At 34.4% G+C, this 22,528-nt stretch overlaps 4 protein-coding genes across 12 annotated transcripts; 2 read left to right on the top strand and 2 right to left on the bottom strand.

The window, feature by feature from the left end:
• The first annotated feature begins 1,994 nt into the window (after positions 1-1,994).
• Positions 1,995-4,484, top strand: LOC110606988 (NEP1-interacting protein-like 1). Of its 2 annotated transcripts, none has more exons than XM_043953533.1 (5): positions 1,995-2,518; positions 3,170-3,348; positions 3,428-3,511; positions 3,631-3,747; positions 3,917-4,139. In XM_043953533.1, exons 1-5 carry the CDS (start codon positions 2,143-2,145, stop codon positions 3,944-3,946), a joined length of 786 nt encoding a protein of 261 aa, XP_043809468.1. In that variant the 5' UTR covers positions 1,995-2,142; the 3' UTR covers positions 3,947-4,139. The 2 variants fall into 2 exon arrangements, with proteins under 2 accessions (XP_043809468.1, XP_021601716.2); XM_021746024.2 differs by having other exon boundaries at positions 2,001-2,518; positions 4,005-4,484.
• A 39-nt stretch (positions 4,485-4,523) lies between these two features.
• LOC110606986 (V-type proton ATPase subunit B 2) lies at positions 4,524-10,000 on the bottom strand. 5 transcript variants are annotated; one of them, XM_021746022.2, is made up of 16 exons: positions 9,863-9,891; positions 9,695-9,743; positions 9,530-9,601; positions 9,323-9,378; positions 9,119-9,217; positions 8,468-8,527; positions 7,527-7,638; positions 7,242-7,450; positions 6,611-6,739; positions 6,358-6,495; positions 6,048-6,198; positions 5,875-5,957; positions 5,524-5,571; positions 5,375-5,428; positions 5,194-5,277; positions 4,524-5,032 (listed from the first exon to the last, which is right to left on the bottom strand). In XM_021746022.2, the coding sequence occupies exons 3-16, from the start codon at positions 9,585-9,587 to the stop codon at positions 4,847-4,849; spliced, it is 1,467 nt and encodes a 488-aa protein (XP_021601714.1). In that variant the 5' UTR covers positions 9,588-9,601; positions 9,695-9,743; positions 9,863-9,891; the 3' UTR covers positions 4,524-4,846. The 5 variants fall into 5 exon arrangements, with proteins under 5 accessions (XP_021601714.1, XP_021601715.1, XP_021601713.1 ...); XM_021746023.2 differs by lacking the exon at positions 9,695-9,743 and having other exon boundaries at positions 9,863-10,000; XM_021746021.2 differs by lacking the exon at positions 9,863-9,891 and having other exon boundaries at positions 9,695-9,853.
• A 2,533-nt stretch (positions 10,001-12,533) lies between these two features.
• Positions 12,534-16,494, bottom strand: LOC110607006 (probable prolyl 4-hydroxylase 3). Of its 4 annotated transcripts, XR_002486596.2 has the most exons (8): positions 15,821-16,480; positions 15,652-15,739; positions 14,712-14,809; positions 14,451-14,548; positions 13,713-13,842; positions 13,327-13,601; positions 12,930-13,061; positions 12,534-12,838 (listed from the first exon to the last, which is right to left on the bottom strand). XR_002486596.2 is itself a non-coding variant. In XM_021746048.2 (7 exons), the coding sequence occupies exons 1-6, from the start codon at positions 16,012-16,014 to the stop codon at positions 13,340-13,342; spliced, it is 870 nt and encodes a 289-aa protein (XP_021601740.1). In that variant the 5' UTR covers positions 16,015-16,486; the 3' UTR covers positions 12,534-13,064; positions 13,327-13,339. The 4 variants fall into 4 exon arrangements, 3 of the variants coding, with proteins under 3 accessions (XP_021601740.1, XP_021601739.1, XP_043809576.1); XM_021746048.2 differs by having other exon boundaries at positions 12,534-13,064; positions 15,821-16,486; XM_021746047.2 differs by having other exon boundaries at positions 12,534-13,061.
• Positions 16,495-20,209: 3,715 nt separating this feature from the next.
• On the top strand, positions 20,210-21,189 carry LOC110607007 (uncharacterized protein At1g76070). Its single transcript, XM_021746049.2, has one exon. The coding sequence runs from the start codon at positions 20,245-20,247 to the stop codon at positions 20,995-20,997; it is 753 nt and encodes a 250-aa protein (XP_021601741.1). The 5' UTR covers positions 20,210-20,244; the 3' UTR covers positions 20,998-21,189.
• The last annotated feature ends 1,339 nt before the right edge of the window (positions 21,190-22,528 follow it).

The following is a 22,528-nucleotide window of genomic DNA, read 5'->3' as shown; positions in this document are numbered from 1 at the left end:
CCAATGCCATTGCTTCGGGCTACATCGGGGTAAGTCCTTCAGCTTATAAATGGGCTAAAGGTTGGCAGAAACAACTTGACATCGCTAAGGTACATCTTGACAAGGCTGCCAAAAAGATGAAAAAGTGGGTAGACAAAAAGAGGAGATCATTAGAGTTCCAAATTGGTTATCTTGTCATGGTAAAACTACCACCCCAACAATTCAAGGCTTATAGAAAGGTGCACAAGGGGTTGGTAAGGAAGTACGAGGGGCCTTTTCCTATCACAAAAAAGGTAGGGAATGTGTCCTATCAAGTCGAGTTGCCGCCACAACTAAAGATTCATCCAGTTTTTCATGTAAGTTCTCTCAAACCTTACCATGAAGACTAGGAGGATCCAATCAGGGGTCAATCGCATAGAGCACCACCAACGATGGTAACCTCATTTGATCGTGAAGTAGAGGAAATACTGGCAGATCGAGTAATTAGGCGACGGAGGATTCCAAATTACACCGAATTTCTGATCAAATGGAGAGGACTACCCGAAATTGAAATGAGTTGGGAGAAGGAGGCTGAATTGTGGCAGTTCAAGCAGAAGATCGATGCCTACAAGGCAAAGGAAGCTTGACGAGGGCGTCAAGGACTTTGGTGGGGGAGATTGTCAACCTCCAAATTTCGCCCCACAAAAATTCTGCAAAGAGGAAGATAGAAATGGCTGTAGGCAGAAGACAGGCTGCTTGGAGAAGCTGGTTGGCCGTAGAGGAGCAAGTCTGCCAGGCTGGGAAACATTTCAGAAGCAAGAGAACTTGACCAGCACAAGGCAACATGCCAGGGGAGAAGAATCTAGACCTGAAGGAAGTTGAACCAACATGCCATAATTGGCAGGGGAGTCTCCAAGAAGCATTAAATGCTGCCTTATTTTAGCCTATAAATAGGAGTCCCACAAGTTTGTAAAGATATAGGCAAATTATTAGAATTTATTGGCTTTAAGAGAGTTCTCGTAATCTGTACAGCCACTATAGTAAAATACACTTTCTCCTTGAGAAAATCTCTTCTTCTTTACAAGTGTAATTGTCCCAAATTCGTCCATTGCTTTGTGAGTTTGTTGAAAAGGCTTACTTGTGTTGGTTTTGGAGAGAACAACCTCACAAGTGCCGCACGTCGACAAGTTGAAAGGTCTTGTGACGTGACATTGCACTTCTATTTGCCATCTAATCGTTTTGTTAGGTTCTTACGGTCGTTTTGTGTGCAATTGGGAAATTTCAAGTCCAGAAAAAAATTTTCAAGGACACCAAGTAAACCAATAATAATAAAAAAAATTATACGTTATATTAAAATCCATGGTGGGCCTATTTTTGAAAGGAATTTTACAATTTGTTAAGAAAATAAGGAATTATTTTAATCCTAACAACTTTAAAAAAAAAAAAAACAGTTTTTTTTTTCAGATATAAAACGGTTTTAACTCTAGTTTGGAACAGGGGTACAAGAAAATAATATTAAAGGTTTAACGTTTTCAAAGAGTTGACGAGGATGATAAGAATTTAAAAGGTGAAAAGACTTTCGGTTTACTTGCAGTCTTTTTCTTCCTTTTACAACTAGATTCTTGCCCATTATGTTTATGTAGACGAGTTTTATTAATTTGTAATTAATAAAATATTAAGCTAAAACTCTCTTTGATTTATAGACGATTCAGCACTCACCAGTTGAAATTTCACTATGATGCGATGAGATTATAAAAAAAAAAGGGATAAAAAGAAGAAAAAGGTGTAAGAATAAATCTGAAAGAGGAAGGGAGAAGCTCCAGTCTTTCCGAAAATTATTTAGTACTCTACATGAATATATAATATTTTTTTAATAAAATTAAAATATTTATTTATGTGACTCAATTAAAAAGATTAATTATTAATTCATTAAATTATTTTTATTCATATGTTATAATATTGGAATCAAATCGATGTTTTGAACTGTAACAGTTTTTAAATCGAAACAGTGAAGCCTACCGAACTAGCTGTTCTGGCTAGTTCCTGGAAGGTGGGAATGGAGTGAGAATAGAAATGATCATATTTGGATGATTTACAGCGAGCAGAAATAGAATTTTCAAAAGAGAAGAAGAACTGAGAGCGTCTTCTCTGACTTCCAAGTCGTCAATAAACAACTTTTCAAAGATGATCCTTAGCTTCTGGCAGGTAGAAAATGACTGGAGTGTTAAGCTAACGTTGAACACTTCACGTTTCATTAAACTTCAAAAACAAGTTGATTTTGTCCAAAGGGGTTCTGGTCAGCCTTTCCCGTCTTATACTTGGTTTCTTCCATTATATATGTTTTGCTTTTTATCCTTTGTTTTGGTCCCCATGCCTTCTCTCTATCTAAGCTTCACTTTTAATTCCATTTTTTTATACTTTCGATATTATTCTGATCATATGATAGACCAGCTTATGGAGATTTATACTTCTGTTTCTTCTTCTTCTTCTTTAGCTTTATGGGTTTCTGCAATTTCTTGCAGTTTGTTTTTGGCAATCTCTGCATTCGTATTCGCAGTAGGTAAGTCCCTTCTTCCTGCTCTTGTTTCTTCTTCTGGTAAAGTTAGAGAGTTAATGGAAGGTAATCTACGTAGTTAGCTTCAGATGAAATGTAGCAGACAGCTATGCACTAGAGAATCAGAGATGGAATATTCGTAGAATTTTGCTATTGCTTGTAATTTTAGGTTACAAAAATACGTCAAGCAAAGGAATTCTTGGCTTCTCCAAACACGACTTTGTCTAGTCTTCTAGACAAGATGTGTCCGATTTGGATCCCAAACCAAACAGAGGCTGATATAGATCAGTTTGACGAAATCCCAAAACCCTCCTTCCGTAGAGAAATTCTATGATTTAGTTCCATTCATTTAAATCAATGACCCAAAATCATCGATTTCTGTTTAGACCGAACCAGCAGCCTGGCCTGTAGTTGCCTCTTTCCAGTAGCTAATTACGTAAAGGGATTCCGTTAACATTATTTTTGGGATATTTTAAGATATGGCGGCTTGCAAAAAGCAGCCACTTTTGACGATCCAATGATTTTCTATTTGCAACTTTGAACACTTATCGAAATTACCCTCAAATTGTTGGCTACTATTATTACTTCTCCTATGCATTAATTTGTAGCTGAAGGGCTTGAATCTGAGGCTCAAACCTTCCTTCCTGTTCTATATAGTTGGCACAACAGTAGGAGCCATTTCTGGAGCTCTGGTTGGAGTAAAATGCAGGAGTAGCTTTCTTCATGGCGCCACAATTGGAACTATTATTGGGTGTCTGCTTTCTGCTGAAATCTTTAAAGCATCATTTGCTTTCTGGGATTCTGATGATTATGCTATTGAGTGCTTCATTTCTTTGGTAAGTTCCCTGCTTGCAACTAAGTTTACTACAGTGTCTTGAAACTACCCATTAACGTTCTAATCTTCGTCTTTTAAAGATTGAAAAAGCTTCAAATCGCCTGAAACAAACACTTATACAAAGAAGGTTTAGCCCTGCCATCCATGTTCTGCAAGAAAGTCAGGTGATTTTTACTTTTTTAGCTTTGTTATTGATTTACGGTAATAATATGATATTATGAATCATTATTTGTATAAATTACTTCAAGTAATCAACTTAACCGAATGTGGTTGTAATGTTCAGGGAGATGCTGCCCATGTAGAGGTCCAAAGGAGACACGAAATTCCAAAGATTAAACTAACAGAGGAAAACATTGTGGATATCTTATGGAATGGACCATCCTGTTCAATTTGTCTTCAGGTTTGGACTTTATTACCTTAAGTTCACATATAATTATTCTTCTTAAATTCTTTGAAAAAGTGTAGACATATAATGTCAAACTACACATGATATGAGACATTTTAAATATTTTTGCCCTTACCCAACTGTACATCTACTCATGAAAACTATATAAATTGTCTATTCGCAGCATTGCTCTTCGTGGAAACCTGATGAATAATAGTTTAACTGACATGTCTCATTTTCCTTGTCCTTGTCCTTGTCAAATGATCTCCCAGGATTTCCAGTTGGGGGAAGCGGCTTGTAGCTTACCACGTTGCCACCATACATTTCACCTACCATGTATTGGCAAGTGGGTCATGGGACATAATTCTTGCCCATTGTGTAGAACAAGATTACCCAAAACTTGGATCGCTCTGATATGTAAAATGAGAAAAGAAATACGAAATGCAAGTTAGAATAGAATTCCATGCGTTAGAATTGATTCTTTAAAATCTTTAAATTGTACATGTTCTTTTTTTGTTTATAGATTGGGGATGGGGGTCTTGGTGGAAACCAAATATGCAAAGGATTCTAAATACCTTTGCGAACTCAACTAAGAGCCTGCAGGCGTACATTTTCTTACTTAGATCCTTTCCTATATGATTGTATCATGTTTTGTCAGTCAAATAACATGTAAGAAATGAAATCAAGGCCATTAAAGCCTCTTTATATTTTTATGGGTTGGCCCTTGAGTGGCCTTATTTTTTTCTCATCCACTATCAAATATGTTCGGGATGTATTCTGGGCCTTAAATCTTATCAATGAAATTATTTCTCTTATCTTCCACCAATTTAATACAAGGGCTTTGTTTTTCTATCAAACTTCCTATTATTTCCAGTTGGACAAAATATGGATACAGTTTTCACAAAAGATCTTGGAGTCCTTGAAGCAACCAATTCCAAAACTATAGAAACTAGACAAACAACTCCATGCACTCCAGTTGAGAAGCCATACCACTTTTTGCGAGTGGACATGGCTGAGCATGAAATGTAGTTCGAGGAATCGCATGACTCATGCCCACTCTTATCGACAAATGGATTGAAATGAGTGAAAAAGCAAAACCACTGGTTCTACCAGCTCAGTTTGTTGAGTCACGACTGTAATACTGATCTAATGTCTTTGCTGGAATTCGGTGAAGAAGCTCTCGAGGGAAGATACGAAGTAGTGTCCAGGCAAGATCAAGTGACTGGAAGATGTTACGGGTGTCATATGCCCCTTGTGTCACAAATTTTCTCTCAAATTTATCGAGAAACTCTAGATAAAGCTGGAGAAAGAAAAAAGAAAAATTAGTATTTACTGGTAACTAGTTGCGCTGGTCCACTGAACAACAAGCAAATACACAGAAGGCACATTTCAGGACATGTACACATGCCCTTCATTGTATATAGATAGGCAGACAGACAGATAGACAGAGAGAGAGGGCACCAAATCCTCAGAAGAAAGTGCTTCTTCTCCAACCACAGCTTTCATTGCCTGGACATCTTTTCCAATAGCATAATTTGCATATAACTGAAATTCAAAATCAAGATGGACGAAGTAACAGACTTTAAACAGAAATATTAAGTTATTTGAATGAAAAAAAAATAACACACATGTAAGCACACACCTGGTTGGACACGTCGGCATGGTCTCGACGAGTCATTCCCTCACCAATAGCACTCTGCAATATATTGATAACAAAGCTTGATTATGAACTCCTTATTTGTGCATCTATCAGTGAAAAGGCACTATTAGAATGAAGGCAACATGTCTTACCTTCATCAGTCGAGAGAGCGATGGGAGCACATTAATAGGAGGGTATATCTGCACATCAGAAGAATCCATGATTACAAAGGACAAGTCCTCAAAAGAACGTTCATATATTTTACACAAAATATTCACACAAAATATTCACAAACCTATACATCAATATGCCATGTATTAAAGATTTGTTTGTGTTACAAAAGTTTGGTGAACTTTTTATATCATTGAAAATATAGGAAGTTATATCAGTGCTTGCTCAAAGTGGACTGAATATGGATAAATGGTGCAATTTTTGATGCCTGATTAACAAGCAACTTTTGAAGAGATATGAATACAAATTAACAGAGTAGATTTCCTAATCACCTGTCGATTGTAAAGTTGCCTATCAATGTATATCTGACCCTCTGTAATATAACCAGTAAGATCTGGGGTAGGGTGTGTGATATCTGTTCAAAGACCAAAATCAACCATAAAACCAAGAAGGAGAATGATGTGCCAGGCAGAATGTTCTTTCTGCAGAACAAAAAATAAATTACCATCATTAGGCATAGTTAAGATTGGAATTTGAGTGATAGAGCCCTTTCGACCTTCAATACGCCCTGCACGCTCATAAATTGTTGCCAGATCAGTATACATATACCCGGGATATCCACGTCTTCCAGGTACCTCTTCTCGAGCAGCAGATACCTGGCGTCAGAATTTACAGCAGTTGGACGAGTCAGTCAATTGCAGAAAGTCTGGTAAAAACATGCCAGAAAAAACTGCAATAGCTTCACGTTCAGAATGTTCTTTGTCCATTGCACCAGTTGACAAGATAAACAAGTACATAACGAGAAATTGTGTTACCTCACGAAGAGCATCAGCATAAGAACTCATATCAGTCAGTATAACTAGAACATGCTTCCCACATTCATAAGCTAAATATTCTGCTGTTGTGAGGGCAATTCGAGGGGTAATAATTCGCTCAATGGTGGGATCATTGGCCTGCACAATTTAGCATATTGATACATATGAATGTTTATAGTAACTGTCATTTGATAAAGAAAAAGTAACAACAATTACAAAAGGAAGAACTGGATATTAATTTATTTAAAGTTACCAAGTTTAAGAAAAGGGTCACTCTCTCCATTGACCCATTTTCTTCAAAATCACGTTTGAAAAATTGGGCTGTCTCCATGTTTACACCCATGGCTGCAAATACAATGGCAAAATTATCCTCTCCCTCATCCTACAGAAAAAGTCATGGTACAGGGTAAAACATAAACAATTATGTTTTTCTCAAATTCACAAAAATAACTCTAAATAAGGCAGAGGAAAGGTAACTGATGTCTATCTCTCATTTGAGGAAAAGCAAAATCATGTCAAAATGTGTCATTTGAATAAAATTTATCCAAACCACAAAAGTTGCTTCTTATTGTTGGTAATCTGCACCTTAACAGTCAAACCCCCTTAGACTGCTACGGAACCTGATGAATTATTTGGAAGTGAAATGTAGAATAAATGGTTAACCTGTCAGTTGGTAAGTGCCACTTTTTTTTTTTTGGGGTTAATGTAAGTGCCACTGAACGATATATTGATAAAGAAATAGTTACATTGCAGTCAAGAGAAAGGAGGTTTTCACAAAACATACAAAACTTGCTATTACATAAACAAACGAGAACAATTGACGACCTCAAGCATGTTTCTGAATTCCAGAATTGTCATTTATAGGCAGTAGCAGACCAACATACCTCCAAAAGATGTCCAGATTTTTCAAGCCTCTTAACAAGCCCAGCCTGGCGACAAATCTGAGCAGCTATTTCATTGTGAGGAAGACCAGCAGCAGAAAAAAGTGGAATCTTCTGACCTCGGGCAATTGAATTCATGACATCAATGGTAGAAATCCCTGTTTGTATCATCTCTTCAGGATAGGTTCTTTCACTGGGGTTGATGGAGCTTCCTGAGAATGACAACCAAAGGGTTTTAATCAAGACCGAAAATAAAATAGAAATATCCATTATTCACCTATATCTCACCAGAAATGTCTAGATAAGCCTCAGGCAAAATTGGAGGACCATTATCAATGGGTTTGCCAGAACCATTAAATATCCGACCAAGCATATCCAATGATACAGGAGTTTTCAAAACCTGCAGAATAAAAATTATAAGAGATATGATAATACTAATATAATGAAGTATGATATCAATTAAGTAGAATAAGCAAAATTTTCAATGAATATAAACCAATAGGACATAGGCACGTGAAACAAGAGAGGAGACAGATAACAAGGTATGTAAGAAGAAGGTGCATATACTATGAATAATTACCTTCCTTGATGAGAATTTTAAACCAACCCTTAACTGAAATTACAACTAAAAGAACAACCTGATCTAAAAACACCATGGAAGTATAAGAAATGCTAAATAAACTAAGTTAAAAGAATGAAGTAAGCTTCTCAATGCACAAAATCTTGCTCCTACAAAAACTCCTAAACAGTTCATCCATTAAAATAACTTATTGAAACTCTGAAAGATCTCAACTAATTCCCCTTTATCCACAATAAATTCAAAATTTTCCTGTTGAAAAACTGGAATACCTCTTATTCTCAACCATATCATCAAAAGGATTATATATTAAAAACGGCAAAATACATACTTGTACACTTGTCCTTTAACATTTTTAGCTATCAGACACTTCAACTTTAAAATTATATCTGAAAAATATACTTAGTTTCAATGAGTAGATCATAGTCCAAACATGTCCATGTCTCCATGAAAATAGTAAAACAAAATTCCTATGAAAAACACTCCAGGTATACCATCAATCCAAGCACTAATCCAATGACTGACATTGTGGGCTCCAAAGATTCTCTTGTTTTGCACATATTGAAGATTGGCCACTCAGAGGTTAATCAACAAGTATGAACACCCAAATAACTATATCATACTAAATCCAAAAGGAAAGAAAGCTTTGTACCTCTCCTGTGAATTGCACAGTTGTGTATTTGTTGTCAATACCAGATGTTCCTTCAAAAACCTGCAAAATGGGAAAAGCAGAACCAGATTGTCGATTCAAATCAGAGGACCAATTAGACTATAAAAGTATATGAAAACTTGTTGAGCAGCAGCATTCAATCTACGAGGATGAAGAAATTAGACATAAGCCACACTGAAAGTCCCGGTGTTGTACTTTGCAATTGCATAAGAAAAAAGAAGTGAACATAATAGTCATCTAAAAGCATCAAAAGGGTGATCTTTGAATCGGCACCAAGCATGAAATATGACAAAATTTACGGAAAGAATGAACTTGACTTGGTTCAACATGAAATGGGTATTCTGCTAATTTACACTATTGATTTCTGCATAATTGCATGGAAAGGACAAACTTGATTTTACATGAAGGCTGCAGAACCAGAAATGCAGCTAGCTTATGATCAAACTTCCAAGTGTAAGATAAAATTAAAAATAACAGCAAAAAAAAATATCATTATTCGAGGAAAGAGAAAGAATAGAAGAGTGAAATGGAATCAGAAGGGGAAAATAGCAACACCAAGTAGCAGCGTTGACTGGCGAATAACTTTAGCCTGGTAAGTACACACAAGCTTACAAAAGCATAAACATAATTCACCTGCACGACAGCTTTCTCCCCATCAACTTCTAAGACCTGGCCACGCCTAGTCGTTCCATCTCCCAAGCGAATATTGACAATCTCCTGGTATTTTGGACCCTGAAACATTTGAAACAATATGGTACAAATATAACCACGTAGTAGATTCATTTCAACTTTAAGCACAACGATCACAGAACAAAGATAGCAGATAAGGAAATAAACCTTGACTTTGTCGAGAATAACCAACGGTCCGGCAACACCAGAGACAGTTCTATACTCTGCGAATATGAGAACATGAGTTATGACGGATATTCTGTAAGAAAGAGGACTAAAGCTTTTTTCAGCACAAAAAATAACCCAATATCGAGATCAAATTTAAGAGTGGAATAATTCGAAATCTTCACTGAAAAAGAAGAAGCAAGAACTCACCCATTCCAATCTCAAGAGTTCCCTCCTCCATGTCAAAACTCTTCTCTGCAGCTCCCATGTTTCAAGTCCAATCTGCTTGATCAAAAAACAAGACTATATTAACACCAGAAGTGATTTTGATGCCTAAAGATATACAATCCAATGAAACAAATGGCAAATCAGTACTTTATTGGATCCAAGAGAAGGAATCAGTGAGGTTGAGTATAATTGAAACCTTGAAAAAGAAATTTAAACGAAACTTTAAATAAAGTTACAAGCTTGTGGACATGAAATTAAAATGTAAAAACAAGACGAGAGATCTGATAATGCCAGGAGGGTGTAGTACAGGTTTACCTGAGAGGTTCAGTTTCAGCTTGAGTTCAACCGTAGAGGCGCAAAATGGGGAAATTATTTTCAGAAACGAACTCTTTCCGGTTCGCTATTCAATCCGGTTTTCCACCCCGGCTCGATTTATTTTTAGTTTAACAAAACTAATTACTACTGCATGATGCATATTTCTCTTTATGATAAAAAAAAAAAAAAAAACCTACACTACATTTTCTTATCTCGTTATTTTAATTTTCTTTAAATTTCTGTAATCTGAAAATTTTCTCTATAAAATTTTATTTAAAACTGAAAGATAAATTATAGAATAAATAAAATGAAAGTATAAAAATTGATCAATATATTTTCTAGAAAAACTAATAATTAATTTTATTAAAAAATAAGCATAATTTAATTTAATTTAAAAATGAAATTAAATAAGAATTAAAATAAATTTAACTTAAACTTTAATTTGGGTAAATATGCATTTTATTGAAGTATAATTTGAATTATTTAAAAATTAAAGTGAAGTAGTCAATTTAATTACGGATTAAAATTAAACATAATTATTTAAATGAATTCAAATTAAACTAATAAAATTAAGAGGAGAAATGAAGTCACTTTTTCAAATGATTGTTCAGCACTCTTAATTTTATTGGGGAGATATTATAATGATTAGTTATTAAAAAAATATATAATAAATATTTTTCTAACAATAATGAAGAATATTAAATAATTATTTAAAAATTACGGTAATTAGCATTTTTCAAAGTAAGAATCCTCCAGAGTCCAACTACCCCATGATATTGATTGGATACTTAAGAAGCACGTGGCTCAACACGTATCTCATGTTAATTGTAGAGTATGAAAACCGAAAATGAAATAATAAATTAATATTATAAAAATAAATGGAATAGTGAGTAATTTGGTTGATATCCAAATTAAATTGAACAAATAATAAATAAAGAAAGGAGAGAAGAGGAGAGGAGAGGAGAGGAAAGTGTAAAGAAGGTTCTTGGATAGATGACTGCTGCAGGCATTCGTGGGGCAGCAAATACTAGCGACAGGACAACTGGAGGACAAGCTGTCTCTGTTTGTTCGGCTTTCCCACTATCTTGGCCTTTTTAGGAATGAAAAGCCGCACCACCAATCATGCACGTTTCCAAATACCAGAGGTACACATGATATCCGCATATTTGTTGAGAGTTATTTTTGGGATAAACTTCCGTTTTAAAATTCGTTATCTTTTGAGATTATTGTCAGACTTGCATGCGGCTGATTAATGATTCTCAAAACTCTAGTTGTCACTCTTCTCTCTTGACTATTTTTTGAGATGATATTCTCTGTTGCAGTCTAGACTTGGGCCATTTTCACCGTTGTTTCTTCATGGTTTTGGTTGTGTTGTTGATATACGAGCTTGTTCTATTGCAATTTCCTTTTTCTTTAGTGCGATGTTCTTGTGCTTCAGTAGGTTGAACATTGGTAGTTGAAACAGCTATCCATGGTGCTTTTAAGTATGGCATTCACACGTAGCTGAGATCTCCTTCCAGATGGCATCGCACCTTTTTTTTTTTTTTTTCCTTATATTTGGACTGGAAGCCAAGTTTATGGGGTTTTTATGGGCCAAACAATATAAGTCATTAAATATAATTTTGTTAAAAATATTTTAAGATGGGATATAAATTAAAAATATTTAATTGGGCCTAACTTAGGGAAGATAAATTTTTGGTGGGGGCTCGAAGTATTCCAAATCATAGATACCAATTGCAGCTGGTAGTGTACTGGGACGTCCGCATTATGCAGTTTTGACCAGCAATAGGACGTGGGTCCGAGCATGTAGAACAAGCTTCACGTATTATGAGCTCCATGACACAGGTGTTATCGGATATGAATTTCTATACTAAATTACAACGATTCTTATCTTTGTATAAAAAAATGGTTATTCGAACTGTAAATAATATATATATATTTCTTATTTTGATCCAGATAGACACAAGTATATTTATTTATCATGATAACTAATTAACATGCATATATTTAAAAGAAAAAGGGAAAGAGAAGAATGCTAGGGAATCACGAATTGATCATGATGGTAGGTTGGCACCTTTTTAGGCCTTAGTGGTTTGTTAAATACTATTATTATTTTATCTGTAAGTATTTAGGGGAGGGGAAGGGAAGGAAACTGCACTCTACTTAATAAAGGAATTCTAAATATGGCTTACCACCACACAATGGTTTACTTATAGAAAACTAAAGTAATTTTTCAAAAATGTGTTCTATGAAAACCACAAAATAGAACTGCACGTGTCCATGCATTTTCATAGTTTTCCGCTTCTTCAAATTTAACAATAATTTAGAAAACAAGTCATTGATTTCTTTTAAAATAAAATTTTTATTTTTCTAACTATTTTTTAAGTGCAATATAATAAAAGTTGTACAATAACATTTTCATAATTAAAATTAAATTTATTACTCTAGGTTTGGGCCATGGCATGCTCGGCTATTTCCTGCCCCGTCTTCCTTACTCGAGATCCAACCAACCCCCCACCCCCCAATTTTTTGCCTTGCTGGCATACTTAATTCTATCATCCTAAAAGACAAGTTTAAAATTGTAAATTCACCCATTCCTCCAAACCAAAAATTGAATGATAGACATACGATACAAGCAGCAGCATTAAACTTGAGGAATATACACTGATAGTACTTAAAAACATGAAAATTTTCATATCCAAAATGACTTCAGGAATAATAGACGTTGGTGCATGTTAGTACCTTGTTAAAAGTATGGAAATTTTTACATCCATTATGTGCACTGGCATAAGGGTTTAAGACCTATTGGTTCCAAAGAAAAACCTAGGCATCAGGTTCCAATAAATGAAAAATAAGCGGGCTTGTTTTTCAGCAACTATTTTGTTCGTTTACAATTTGCCTGTTGGGAAGATGCGTTGCCCAGCTGCCATCCCCTCTGTTTTCCCAAACTATACATATCCTTTAGGATCCCCATGTCTAACAATTCCCAACCCGAATCCCAGTAAGAAAACTAAATCGGGCCCATGAAATGAGGAACAAAATTGAAATAAAGATAAAATCGCCATACCTATATCATAAAACTTTTCTATGCTATTGCTATCGTCGAGGAATCAGGGATGTTCCACTCCGCGTCCGGAATTCTAACACCATTCACCATTATACCAACACAAATGTCCCACACGATACATGGTCTACAATCCTGCTGAGGAAAAATAGTTAAAATAATAAGATAATAACTATTATCGACAAATTGTATCGCTGATAGTCTGGATTCATAATTAGCTCAATAAAGCAACTTCCAAACTACAAGTTATGAGATGCTGTTTGTAACAGAAATTGACAAGCAACACTTAGCAGGCTACTTTTCTAATGGAATGCATGCTTGTATAAAAAGGTGACTCAATGCACAAAGCAGACAATGACTTCGTATACCATCTATTACTCCTGCAGGCATTGAAAATTACCTGTATCAGTGGCTCAGACATTGTACTCCCCAAGATGCATCCACTTTGTAGCTGACCACTTGTTGCCTCTAATCACAGGACAACCACCATGCAAACTTGAAGGGTCTAGCGATGCATCAGGCCTTGTGCTCCAAAAAAGCAATGCATTACCCATTTTTGGTTTCACTGAGAGACCCTGTTTGCCACATTCAGACAACTCATTCCACCACGGCACAGAGGTGATGTTCCCCTTTGCTGCAGGGAACACTGTCTCACCCCCTTCTTCAATATCCGACCTGCATCAGGACAGAAAGAATATGTGTGATGGATATGCAAGTACAGTTTGTCAGTTCCAAGACAAGCAAACACAAATTTCAATACCATGCCAGCCATGGGAGATATCTTACAGATACATTAGAACAGTAGCTGTACGTTGGCCCCCATTCTTAGTGTTGAATTCATCAAGAAAATAGTCATAGTGAGCCTCATACTTCTGCCCAACTTCATAGTGAAGAACTTGAAGTCCTTCTCCATGCTCTGTAGATTATAAAGTAAGTTCAAACAGTCAGTAGCGGAAGAGTAGAAACTAGTTATAGTTCAAAGCATAGTAGAAAAGATGATCCTTTACACATTGCACCACTAGGCTTCTACTCACCAGTGATTTAAATATCCTCTACATGGAAAACATTACCTAAATGCAGATTAGAGCTCACAAATTCAGAGTAAAGAGAAACCACAACCCAGTATATTCAAAATACTTAGGAGCATTTATAACCTCCGTGATAAAACAGTTTAAGAACTTAAATTAGCCATGTCATGCAGGCCATAAAGATATACAATTAAAGGTTATGATTGAGTATATTTGAGAAGGTGGTTTGAGCAGGCAGTTTGCTTATTGCCTGCCCCCAGAAGAGCATTTGAGAAAAAGTTTTAAACATTGCAAATTCATTTTCTTTGGAAAAAGAGGGTTGAACCATTTATTGTAACAAAATATTTGAAAAAGCAACAGATAAAATGAACTAACCACCCAAGCAAGAAAAACATCATGTGCTTAATCAGCATAAAAAATACTCCTGGTCTAACATACTAAGATCTTGTTTCAAACCAATTCTAGGCATTTATTTTGATATTTTTGAATTTCATACCTACAGGAATAAAAGAGAAGTCTGCTATCCTTTTTTCAATGCTCTTGATAGTTTTATCTTGTCCTCTCCTCAAAAACATTCCAGAACTCGTGCGAACCCTGCAATTTGTATGTAAAATTAATAAGATTAGACGGATTCATGGTCATATCACACCTATCAAATCCATCCCAGTTACAAGTAAGGTGTGTGTCATTGAACAAACCTTGAAGGCAGCGGTTACCCAATTTTGTGAAAGAGAAAAGATGGGAATAAAATGCATACCTGCTATCTTTACTCTGACCTGTCTTGCTATCTACCACTGTTGACTTTACCATGTGTGGCTTGGCCAGAGTTATTAGGTACTCACATTCTTCTTTTGACTGTTCACATTAGCAACCAAGATCAAGATCATACTGACAAACAATAAAGCATATGCCCAAGCCAAACAAGCACTTCATTTGATATACAACAGAACTTTATTGTAAAGACTAGGAAGGGAGATTTTTTAACTTCTGAAGTCTAAACCACATAAAACGAAACTTGACCTTTCACTGCTACAGCATGACAGTTATGCCATGATAGAAATTAAATGCCAGATGAAGACCAATCATAAGCATGATTATCAGACAAATACAGCTATTATATTTCTTTGTAAGGATGTCATTGCTAAAGCTTCAAAAATGGATATTAATCCTAAGAAGTGATATTTGAACCCTCAAATATAAGTGCAAAACTAAGTGAATGGTTCTTTTTTCTTCTTCTTATTTTTTTTTTTTTTTTTTTTTGCATCTTAATTAGTTAAATATAATAGCAGACAATTTATGGTGCCATGCAAGTATGAATTGCACAACATTTCAATGAGCTGTCCAGCAGAGGCCACTCCTACTAATTAAAGCACTAAAAAAATATCTAAATATATTACTATTGATAATGTTAGCCACGTGAGACTTGTAAAATTTAGTTCATATCCCCGGTGAAATATCAACCCATCAATATTGAATGAGATGTGAGGAATTACGCATTAGGCCTGGTTCAAATAAATGAATAGTTTCTCATAAGCTAATGCTGGAAGAACACATTATACACATACACATAATTGCTAACCAACGATTACAACGAAGTACAAAAGCTCATATAAAATTGCTGATTCAATTGAGAAAACAGATTCCAGATAAATTGTATTTTAAACCCGAAGAAATAATTAACAAATTTTGAGACTAACCAAGAAATTGTGATAAAGAAATGCTCGGGGCTCCCAAGAAAGAATTTGAGTCCACTGCTCTCCTCTCTTTCCCAAACCATCACCATCTCTGTGTCAAAAATCCCGCCAAAAAATATGAAAATCAAATAATCCAATGGATAACTTAAAATAATAGTAATATGATAAGTACCTTTTAGCGGCCATACGCCGATAAGAAGTAATGAGATCATTGGGAGGAGCATCGTCGCTGCTTATAGGAAGGGAGAAAATCCCCAGAGCCAAAAGCATCAAGAGAACCACTGTTAGCATAAATAGCATCGTTAATACCAGAGAGAATGTCGACCATTTCCTCGCTTGTATCCTTGAGTGTTTCAGCTTCGCCATTTCCAAATTAGCTCCAAAACCCTAATTAATCAAGCAAAATTACTGATATAATCAAAAGTGAGCTTATATTTCCTTCAGTTTATACGTAATTGTGCGAGATGTGGATTAGGGCTACTGGATCAAATCACGGGTCGTTGGGGATGGCGGTGGTGGGACGTCCGCTATGATTTTCATTATTTATCTGAACTCAATTAATTATGGCTTTTGGACACCCTCCTGACTAAAATAACCTTCGGTGTTTATACTCTATGCCTATGTTGTCGTGTTAATCGTGGGTGTTTTTGTCATCTCACTGTCGCGGTTTCTCCTCCGGCTCCACGCGCCGGTAGTTTTGTATTCTTTTTGATAGATCGCGTTAATTGTCAAGGGAGTCTCTATTTGCAAAGTATGCTTTTGGTGGTGGGGCTTGAATCTCTATTTTTTTTTTCCCTTTTTTATGGGGTTTGCATATGTCGAGTCTGTAGCTCTGAGGTTGCCACCACAATATCTAGCAATTCATGCTCCTCTAGGCATAATTATCGTGGGCTTTGTCGTTTCACCTTCTAAGAGTGTGTTTCTGTTGGTTATTTATATGCATGCACCGGCTTGACTTCTTTTCTATTTTTCTGATTTATTTCTCTCATTTAAAAATTTTTGGATGATCAAGATTAGTGGTTCTTTGTATTGCCGTTCATTCGGTCACTTTTATTTTATTGTTTTATTAGTTTAGAAGGTTGTAAAGATTCTAAAACATCTTTTAGATTTGATTTGATTTTATTTTCTAAATTTTTAATTGGTTTGCTTGATTTGAATTAATTTAATTTTTTTAAAACTCTGATTTGAGTGATTTATATATAATTGAATTACCTTTAAACTATATTTTATATTTTATTTTAAGGCCTTGTGAAATGCTATATGCTTTGCATTGGTGAAAAAATTGCATAAAACAAATAAGTGAAATGCAATATGATTTGCATTAGTAAAAAAATGCATAAAACAAATAAAAGCAAAATATCAGGTGGACATGTTTTCTCATTAAAAAATGGATCCAGCATCTTCATATTTTAAAAAAAATATTAATTTTTGTAGTTTATCATACCGAATGTATTTTATAATTTGATAAAAATAAGTAGAATTAAGAGGGACAAAAATTACTAATATTAACGAAAATATGTAGAAAATTTCTAAAGGTAAAAAAGAAAAAGAAAAAGTAAAGAAGTCATAATTATAACTTTTTTCATGCTATTTTCCAATCCTTCACCTATTGTGACGACTGTTTTTTCATGTTATGTCCCAATCCTTCACCGATTCTGATTACTGTTTTTTCATGCTATGTTCCAATCCTTTTCCTGCACTATGCTCATCATCTATGTTAGAAAAAAAGGCCCTGCTGAAGAGAGTTAAAAGGCCGATCATTTAGCCCATCAACGAACAAATACTCTCAGATCCTCAGCGTTCTTGAACCCACTGCATTTGAAGAATGCATTCTCCATTGAAAACATTGGAGACTTGGATTGTGGACAGACATGCCTATACTTCCTGTGGCTATCGTTGTTGCAAGCATTCTCCATCCTTACAGAACACGTTATTTGCAATTGCAATCTACTAGCAATTCTCATCCAAATCTTTTAACCTCTCTAGTCCTCAATTAATCAGAAAACAAATCCTTCTATTATCTGTCTCAAAAAATCCCTAGTCCCATTCAAATCAGAACCTTACAACTACCCCTGAGTAAACCCAAATTTAATTCTTTAAAAAAAAACGATTAATGCGATGTTGAAATCTCATAAGCAGAGGGCTAGCTAGGTGTTCAATGCCTAATGCAAGGAGTAAATTGATTAACGATATTTGCATGGAGATGAATCTGAACATAAAGTTGGGATTTTAGTGGGAACCTATATTTCATGACTTTACTGCACTCTGCCTAACAAACGACCCATCGTTTGCTTTGCAATAACGGGTGAACTGAACACCGGCCACTGTCACTGGGCATTTGGCTCCTTCTTAGCTACTTCCCTAGACAACTTATTTGAAAATTTGGAGAGCTGCAGATTTGTTACTGCTTGTTTTTTCAAAATTATACATGTGGGTCATTATAACCATGTGAATCTTAAAATCAAATAGCATCATGTTTTGAATATATTTTGGACAATAAAAAACTAAAAAATATTATTTTTCGTAAAAATTCTATACATTTAATTTTGAAATAAAAAAAAAAACCAATTGGCAAAAATTTAATCTTTTAATTTAGAGTTAAATGATTAAATTCAACGTCGGCACTCGGCACCATACGGCCATATCCCTCAAGTTGCTGAAGTTAAGTAAGCAAAAGGGACACCTTACAATAGACTTGTCAAGCTTTTCATAATTCAATCCTTGACTTTTAATTTAATCTCTCTCTCTCTCTCTCTTGTCCGCTTCATTACAATAAAGCCTGCATTTTGTTTCTTACATTCACACTCATCAACTCTTTTAACGTCTCTTATCTTTATCCATTCCTTTTATCATTTTACCGAAAAATATATTTTTAAATGCATTTTTTATTAAAAATAATTTATCCTAAAACTTTAAATGTTATATGCATAATAAAGAAAATATATTAACGAGTAATTTTGGAAATTTATGGTGGCATTGCCTGGATAGCTTAAAACTTTTTTTTTCCCTATCTGATTTGGAAAGACCAAACCAAGAACAACATGAGAACATAACAATGGTACCATTATTAGATGCTCTCACCATATCTTCTTATTTTAGTTTCATCCATAATAGATAGTCAACTCAATTAAATGGACTTAAAGTTTTGTTTTATCCAATTACTTTTGTTCATTGTGTTAAAATTAATATAAATAAATTTAATTTAATTCATAATATTTATTTAACCAATAAAAAAAAAAACTAAATTTTCAAACTCTTTAAAAGGTCAGAATCCACCGGTAGGCCGCTGCTCATAATAATAAAAGCAACCAATATTGGTTCACCAAACGGGTCTTAAGCATAGTGTACAAAAAGTCACACACAGACTTATTATTATTATTATTATTTTTCTATCTCATTAATATTTATTCTGAAGGTTGCGTTTCATTTTAAATGCCAGAAAATGCCAAAAACTGTGTCGCATTTGTCTGACTTGTCTTAAACTTTTTTTTTTTGAAATCTTAAACCAAAATTTAATATAAAAGTTATAGAATAAATTATAATAATGTATAAGCTTAATGTTTGCGGAGAGGGACTTTAATCCGTACCTAATCAAAGTTGCTATGGTGGACCGTTTCAATTTTGCATTCTCCAATTTTATATTATCATTACACATCTATCTCCGTAATAAATTTAAGACAAAAAAATATTTATGATAAGAATTTAATATAAATTAATCATATTAATTGTTTTAAAAAATAATATTAAAATAATTAATTAATTGCAGTCCAAACAAAACGACGTCGAAATACTAAAATAAAAAGGAAACTCATTCCATTGATAGGTAATACTGGTTTTGAAAATTATATGTACTTGTCTACAGCGAAATTGCTGAAAATTTATTTTTGTTTCTTTTTTTTTGGGGGCGGGGGTGGGGGTGTTTACGCTGCCAAATTAAGCTTGTTTCTACTTCATCGTTATCATGCATACAACGACAGCCATGTGTGCAACCTCCGATGATTAGAGAAAGTCATATTCACGCATTTGACAAAGCAAAATGCCAAAGGCTCCGCCCGCACCTCAGTTTTTTATTTTCAAGTTTTTTTTAATATTTATTTAAATTAAATAATTATACGAAACCTGATTAATGTTGAATTTGTATAATAATATATAACTCAAACATCAACTCAAAATTTTATTTTTTTAACAATTCAAGGATTAAATTAATACGCAGTAGAATTTTTTAAAGCTCCATAATTTCTATCTCCAGGTAAAATAGTAGGCTCCACCTCAAACTTTTTTCCATGTAGAAACATCAAATATCTTAATCAGCATTAATTTAGAGTTTAGGCTTTCAATTAACCATTTTAATTATAAATTAAAGTTTGAGGCAAGAAGACGGAAACCAAAATAATCACAGCCTGCAAGCTGTTGCATTAAATTTTGGTGGCCCTCGGACAAGCCAAAACTGGTTTGCTAAGTCAGACCCTTCTCCTTTGACCAACGACATAGTCAACAAACAAGCCCTGAAACAAAGATAAATACCATCTATCTCCTGATATTCTACTCGTATATCAATAGCGATAAGCTTGAACGTTTCTTAGAGAGCTTTCGAAAATGGAGAAGCAACCTAAATCAAAAAACAAGATCCTCAAGTTTTTACCCAAAGCAGCTTCTGCCGTATACTTCCAAAACCCTGCATTTAGCCCTGGTCGAGACAAGAGATCAGATAATCATTTCCACAGGTTCAAAGCTCATGCCGGTAAAGGATTTTCCGGTCCCATAGTTCCCATGATCCCCGATGAAGTTAGACGGAAACCCAAGAATGGTAGCTTCGATACCCAAGAACCCACCTCGCCTAAAGTGTCTTGCATGGGCCAAATCAAACACAAGAAGAAGATGGTGAGCAACTGCAAGGCGGCCAAACGTGCTTCGCCTCCTCGAGAAACAAAGCCTGCATCGTCTCCACGAGAGGTAAAGAAACATGGTTCCACGATTAAGAGGCTCTTTACCAGTGGTAAAACGACTGAGAGGAGGAGGAGATCTGATGCTTCTGTCTATGATAAGCAAGCACTTTCAGCTGATAGAGCACCTTCTTTGAATCAGATGAAGCGGTTTGCGAGCGGTCGTGATACTTTTGCCAACTTTGACTGGACGGCTCATCAGATTGCTCCGTTGGATTCAGATCAGCGGGATTATTGTTCCGATGAAGAAGACAGAATACACAGTGATGAAGAAGATGAAGAGGTGATTATTCCTTTTTCTGCGCCTATAATAGGTGGTGACTTGCAGCCAAGAAAAGAAGTTAATCTATGGAAGAGAAGAACCATGAATCCACCTAAGCCTCTCCAACTGAATTTAACGGTTTAAGCAATGTGAAAAGATACAAATTTTCTTCTTCCATTTAGTATTTGGTTATTTTTATGGTTATGCTTATCTTAGATTGGAGAATTAAGCACAGAGTGAAATTAATCTCTATGTAATTAAATATACAGATTGATTGTATGTTCATATCAATTATTACTCTGTGAATTTCATAACCTTAATCAATTTGATTTATTCATTTTTTTTAAACCCTTAAAGCTTTGAAACCAAGTGATTCATTTAACAAGCAATTGAAGATGATAGCTAAATGCCTTAAAAATAGGATCACTAACAGTTGCTTGGCTTGGCTTTTCCTCAAGAAATGATGTGAAATTTCACTTGCTTGTAACACGTGTGGAATATAATAAAATAATTAATATATTTTAATTCAATAATATTTTTAGAGTTATAGGCTCTTAAATTCACAGTATTGACAGAAATGAGATTAACTATAAGAGAAATATTGGTAAGCGATTGGATCAATTCGTATTTACCAAATCTGAGAAGAATTTTTCCTCATTGATTTCAATCTTTCATTAGATGAACTTTCCTTCTGACCAGTGCTGTGGAGTCGGCAAACGATCTCACATTCCTCTGTTTAATCTCTTTAAAATAAATTCAATACTGAAATATGCAATCATAATAAAGAAAGCCGATTGTTTCTAATTATCCAATAAAACGTAATTATCAACCATCTTCCTCAACAATTTGATCACTGTTGGCATGGTTTGAGCCCCACATCAAGAACAACAGCTTGTCATCAGCTGTATGATCATCGATGAACTTCTCCACATCTTCTTTGCAGTGTAGCTGCACCATGGCAGAGTGGTTGTCTCCATAGTGTAGAACATATCCTCTGAAATGAGCTGATCTGAGCCAATTCCTCCCTCTTCGTGATTCTTTGTAGAAGCTGAAGCGATGAACTTTGTCTACTTTCTCTCCCCTTGCAAAGCTCTCGTGTTTTATGTATTGTCTGTTGTAAAAATAAATTTATATTTTAAAAGATTTTAATCTATTAATATATATTTAATTTTAAATTTTTAATATTTTTAATTTTTTATAGCGAAAATTTTATGTATGAAATTTTTTTTACTGTTATTAATTTAATTATATTATCTTGAAATTTTTATAATAGTTTATTACAATTATTTTTTTATAATAAATAAATTGTATTTTTATAAGAAAAACACTCTCATTTTTTATTTTTTTCTCTATATTTTCTCTTGTGGTTATAAATTAAAAATAAATTTTTATTATCCTGATTCTTAAATTTAAAATTTTAAAACAATTTATTTAATTCTAGAAGATTATAAAATAAAATAGTGTCCAATACGACTTATAGAAAAATTGAAATGAAGAGAATCATAGTAAGCCGAAACGTTAAAAAAGAAAAAACTAAATATCAAACGTCGAAAAATTGAAACAATCATACTTAGTAAGATAAAATGTGAAAGTGGATACACTTTTAAAAATTCCTATTAAGTCAATTGTTTACTTTTTAATTATATTTTTTAATTTTAAATTTTTATTTCTATAG

This window comes from Manihot esculenta, chromosome 18, assembly GCF_001659605.2.
Source record: "Manihot esculenta cultivar AM560-2 chromosome 18, M.esculenta_v8, whole genome shotgun sequence".
NCBI classification, from domain to species: Eukaryota; Viridiplantae; Streptophyta; class Magnoliopsida; order Malpighiales; family Euphorbiaceae; genus Manihot; species Manihot esculenta.
The sequence above is the reverse complement of the archived record's forward strand: the minus strand, read 5'-3'. Positions and strand labels throughout refer to the sequence as shown.

What these genes read in the sequence shown, in the direction of transcription:
- LOC110606988 (XM_021746024.2), top strand. Translation starts at nt 2,143, where the DNA reads ATGATCCTTAGCTTCTGGCAGGTAGAAAATGACTGGAGTGTTAAGCTA. An exon ending in ATGTTCTGCAAGAAAGTCAG is followed by an intron (nt 3,512 to 3,630) that starts GTGATTTTTACT and finishes TGTAATGTTCAG; the next exon opens with GGAGATGCTGCCCATGTAGA. An exon ending in CCTGTTCAATTTGTCTTCAG is followed by an intron (nt 3,748 to 4,004) that starts GTTTGGACTTTA and finishes ATGATCTCCCAG; the next exon opens with GATTTCCAGTTGGGGGAAGC.
- LOC110606986 (XM_021746023.2), bottom strand. Translation starts at nt 9,587, where the DNA reads ATGGGAGCTGCAGAGAAGAGTTTTGACATGGAGGAGGGAACTCTTGAG. An exon ending in GGGAGAAAGCTGTCGTGCAG is followed by an intron (nt 8,528 to 9,118) that starts GTGAATTATGTT and finishes CCCATTTTGCAG; the next exon opens with GTTTTTGAAGGAACATCTGG. An exon ending in CTTAACTATGCCTAATGATG is followed by an intron (nt 5,958 to 6,047) that starts GTAATTTATTTT and finishes GTCTTTGAACAG; the next exon opens with ATATCACACACCCTACCCCA.
- LOC110607006 (XM_021746048.2), bottom strand. Translation starts at nt 16,014, where the DNA reads ATGGCGAAGCTGAAACACTCAAGGATACAAGCGAGGAAATGGTCGACA. An exon ending in GGTCAGAGTAAAGATAGCAG is followed by an intron (nt 14,549 to 14,711) that starts GTATGCATTTTA and finishes TACAAATTGCAG; the next exon opens with GGTTCGCACGAGTTCTGGAA. An exon ending in CTTCTCTTTTATTCCTGTAG is followed by an intron (nt 13,843 to 14,450) that starts GTATGAAATTCA and finishes TATAATCTACAG; the next exon opens with AGCATGGAGAAGGACTTCAA.
- LOC110607007 (XM_021746049.2), top strand. Translation starts at nt 20,245, where the DNA reads ATGGAGAAGCAACCTAAATCAAAAAACAAGATCCTCAAGTTTTTACCC.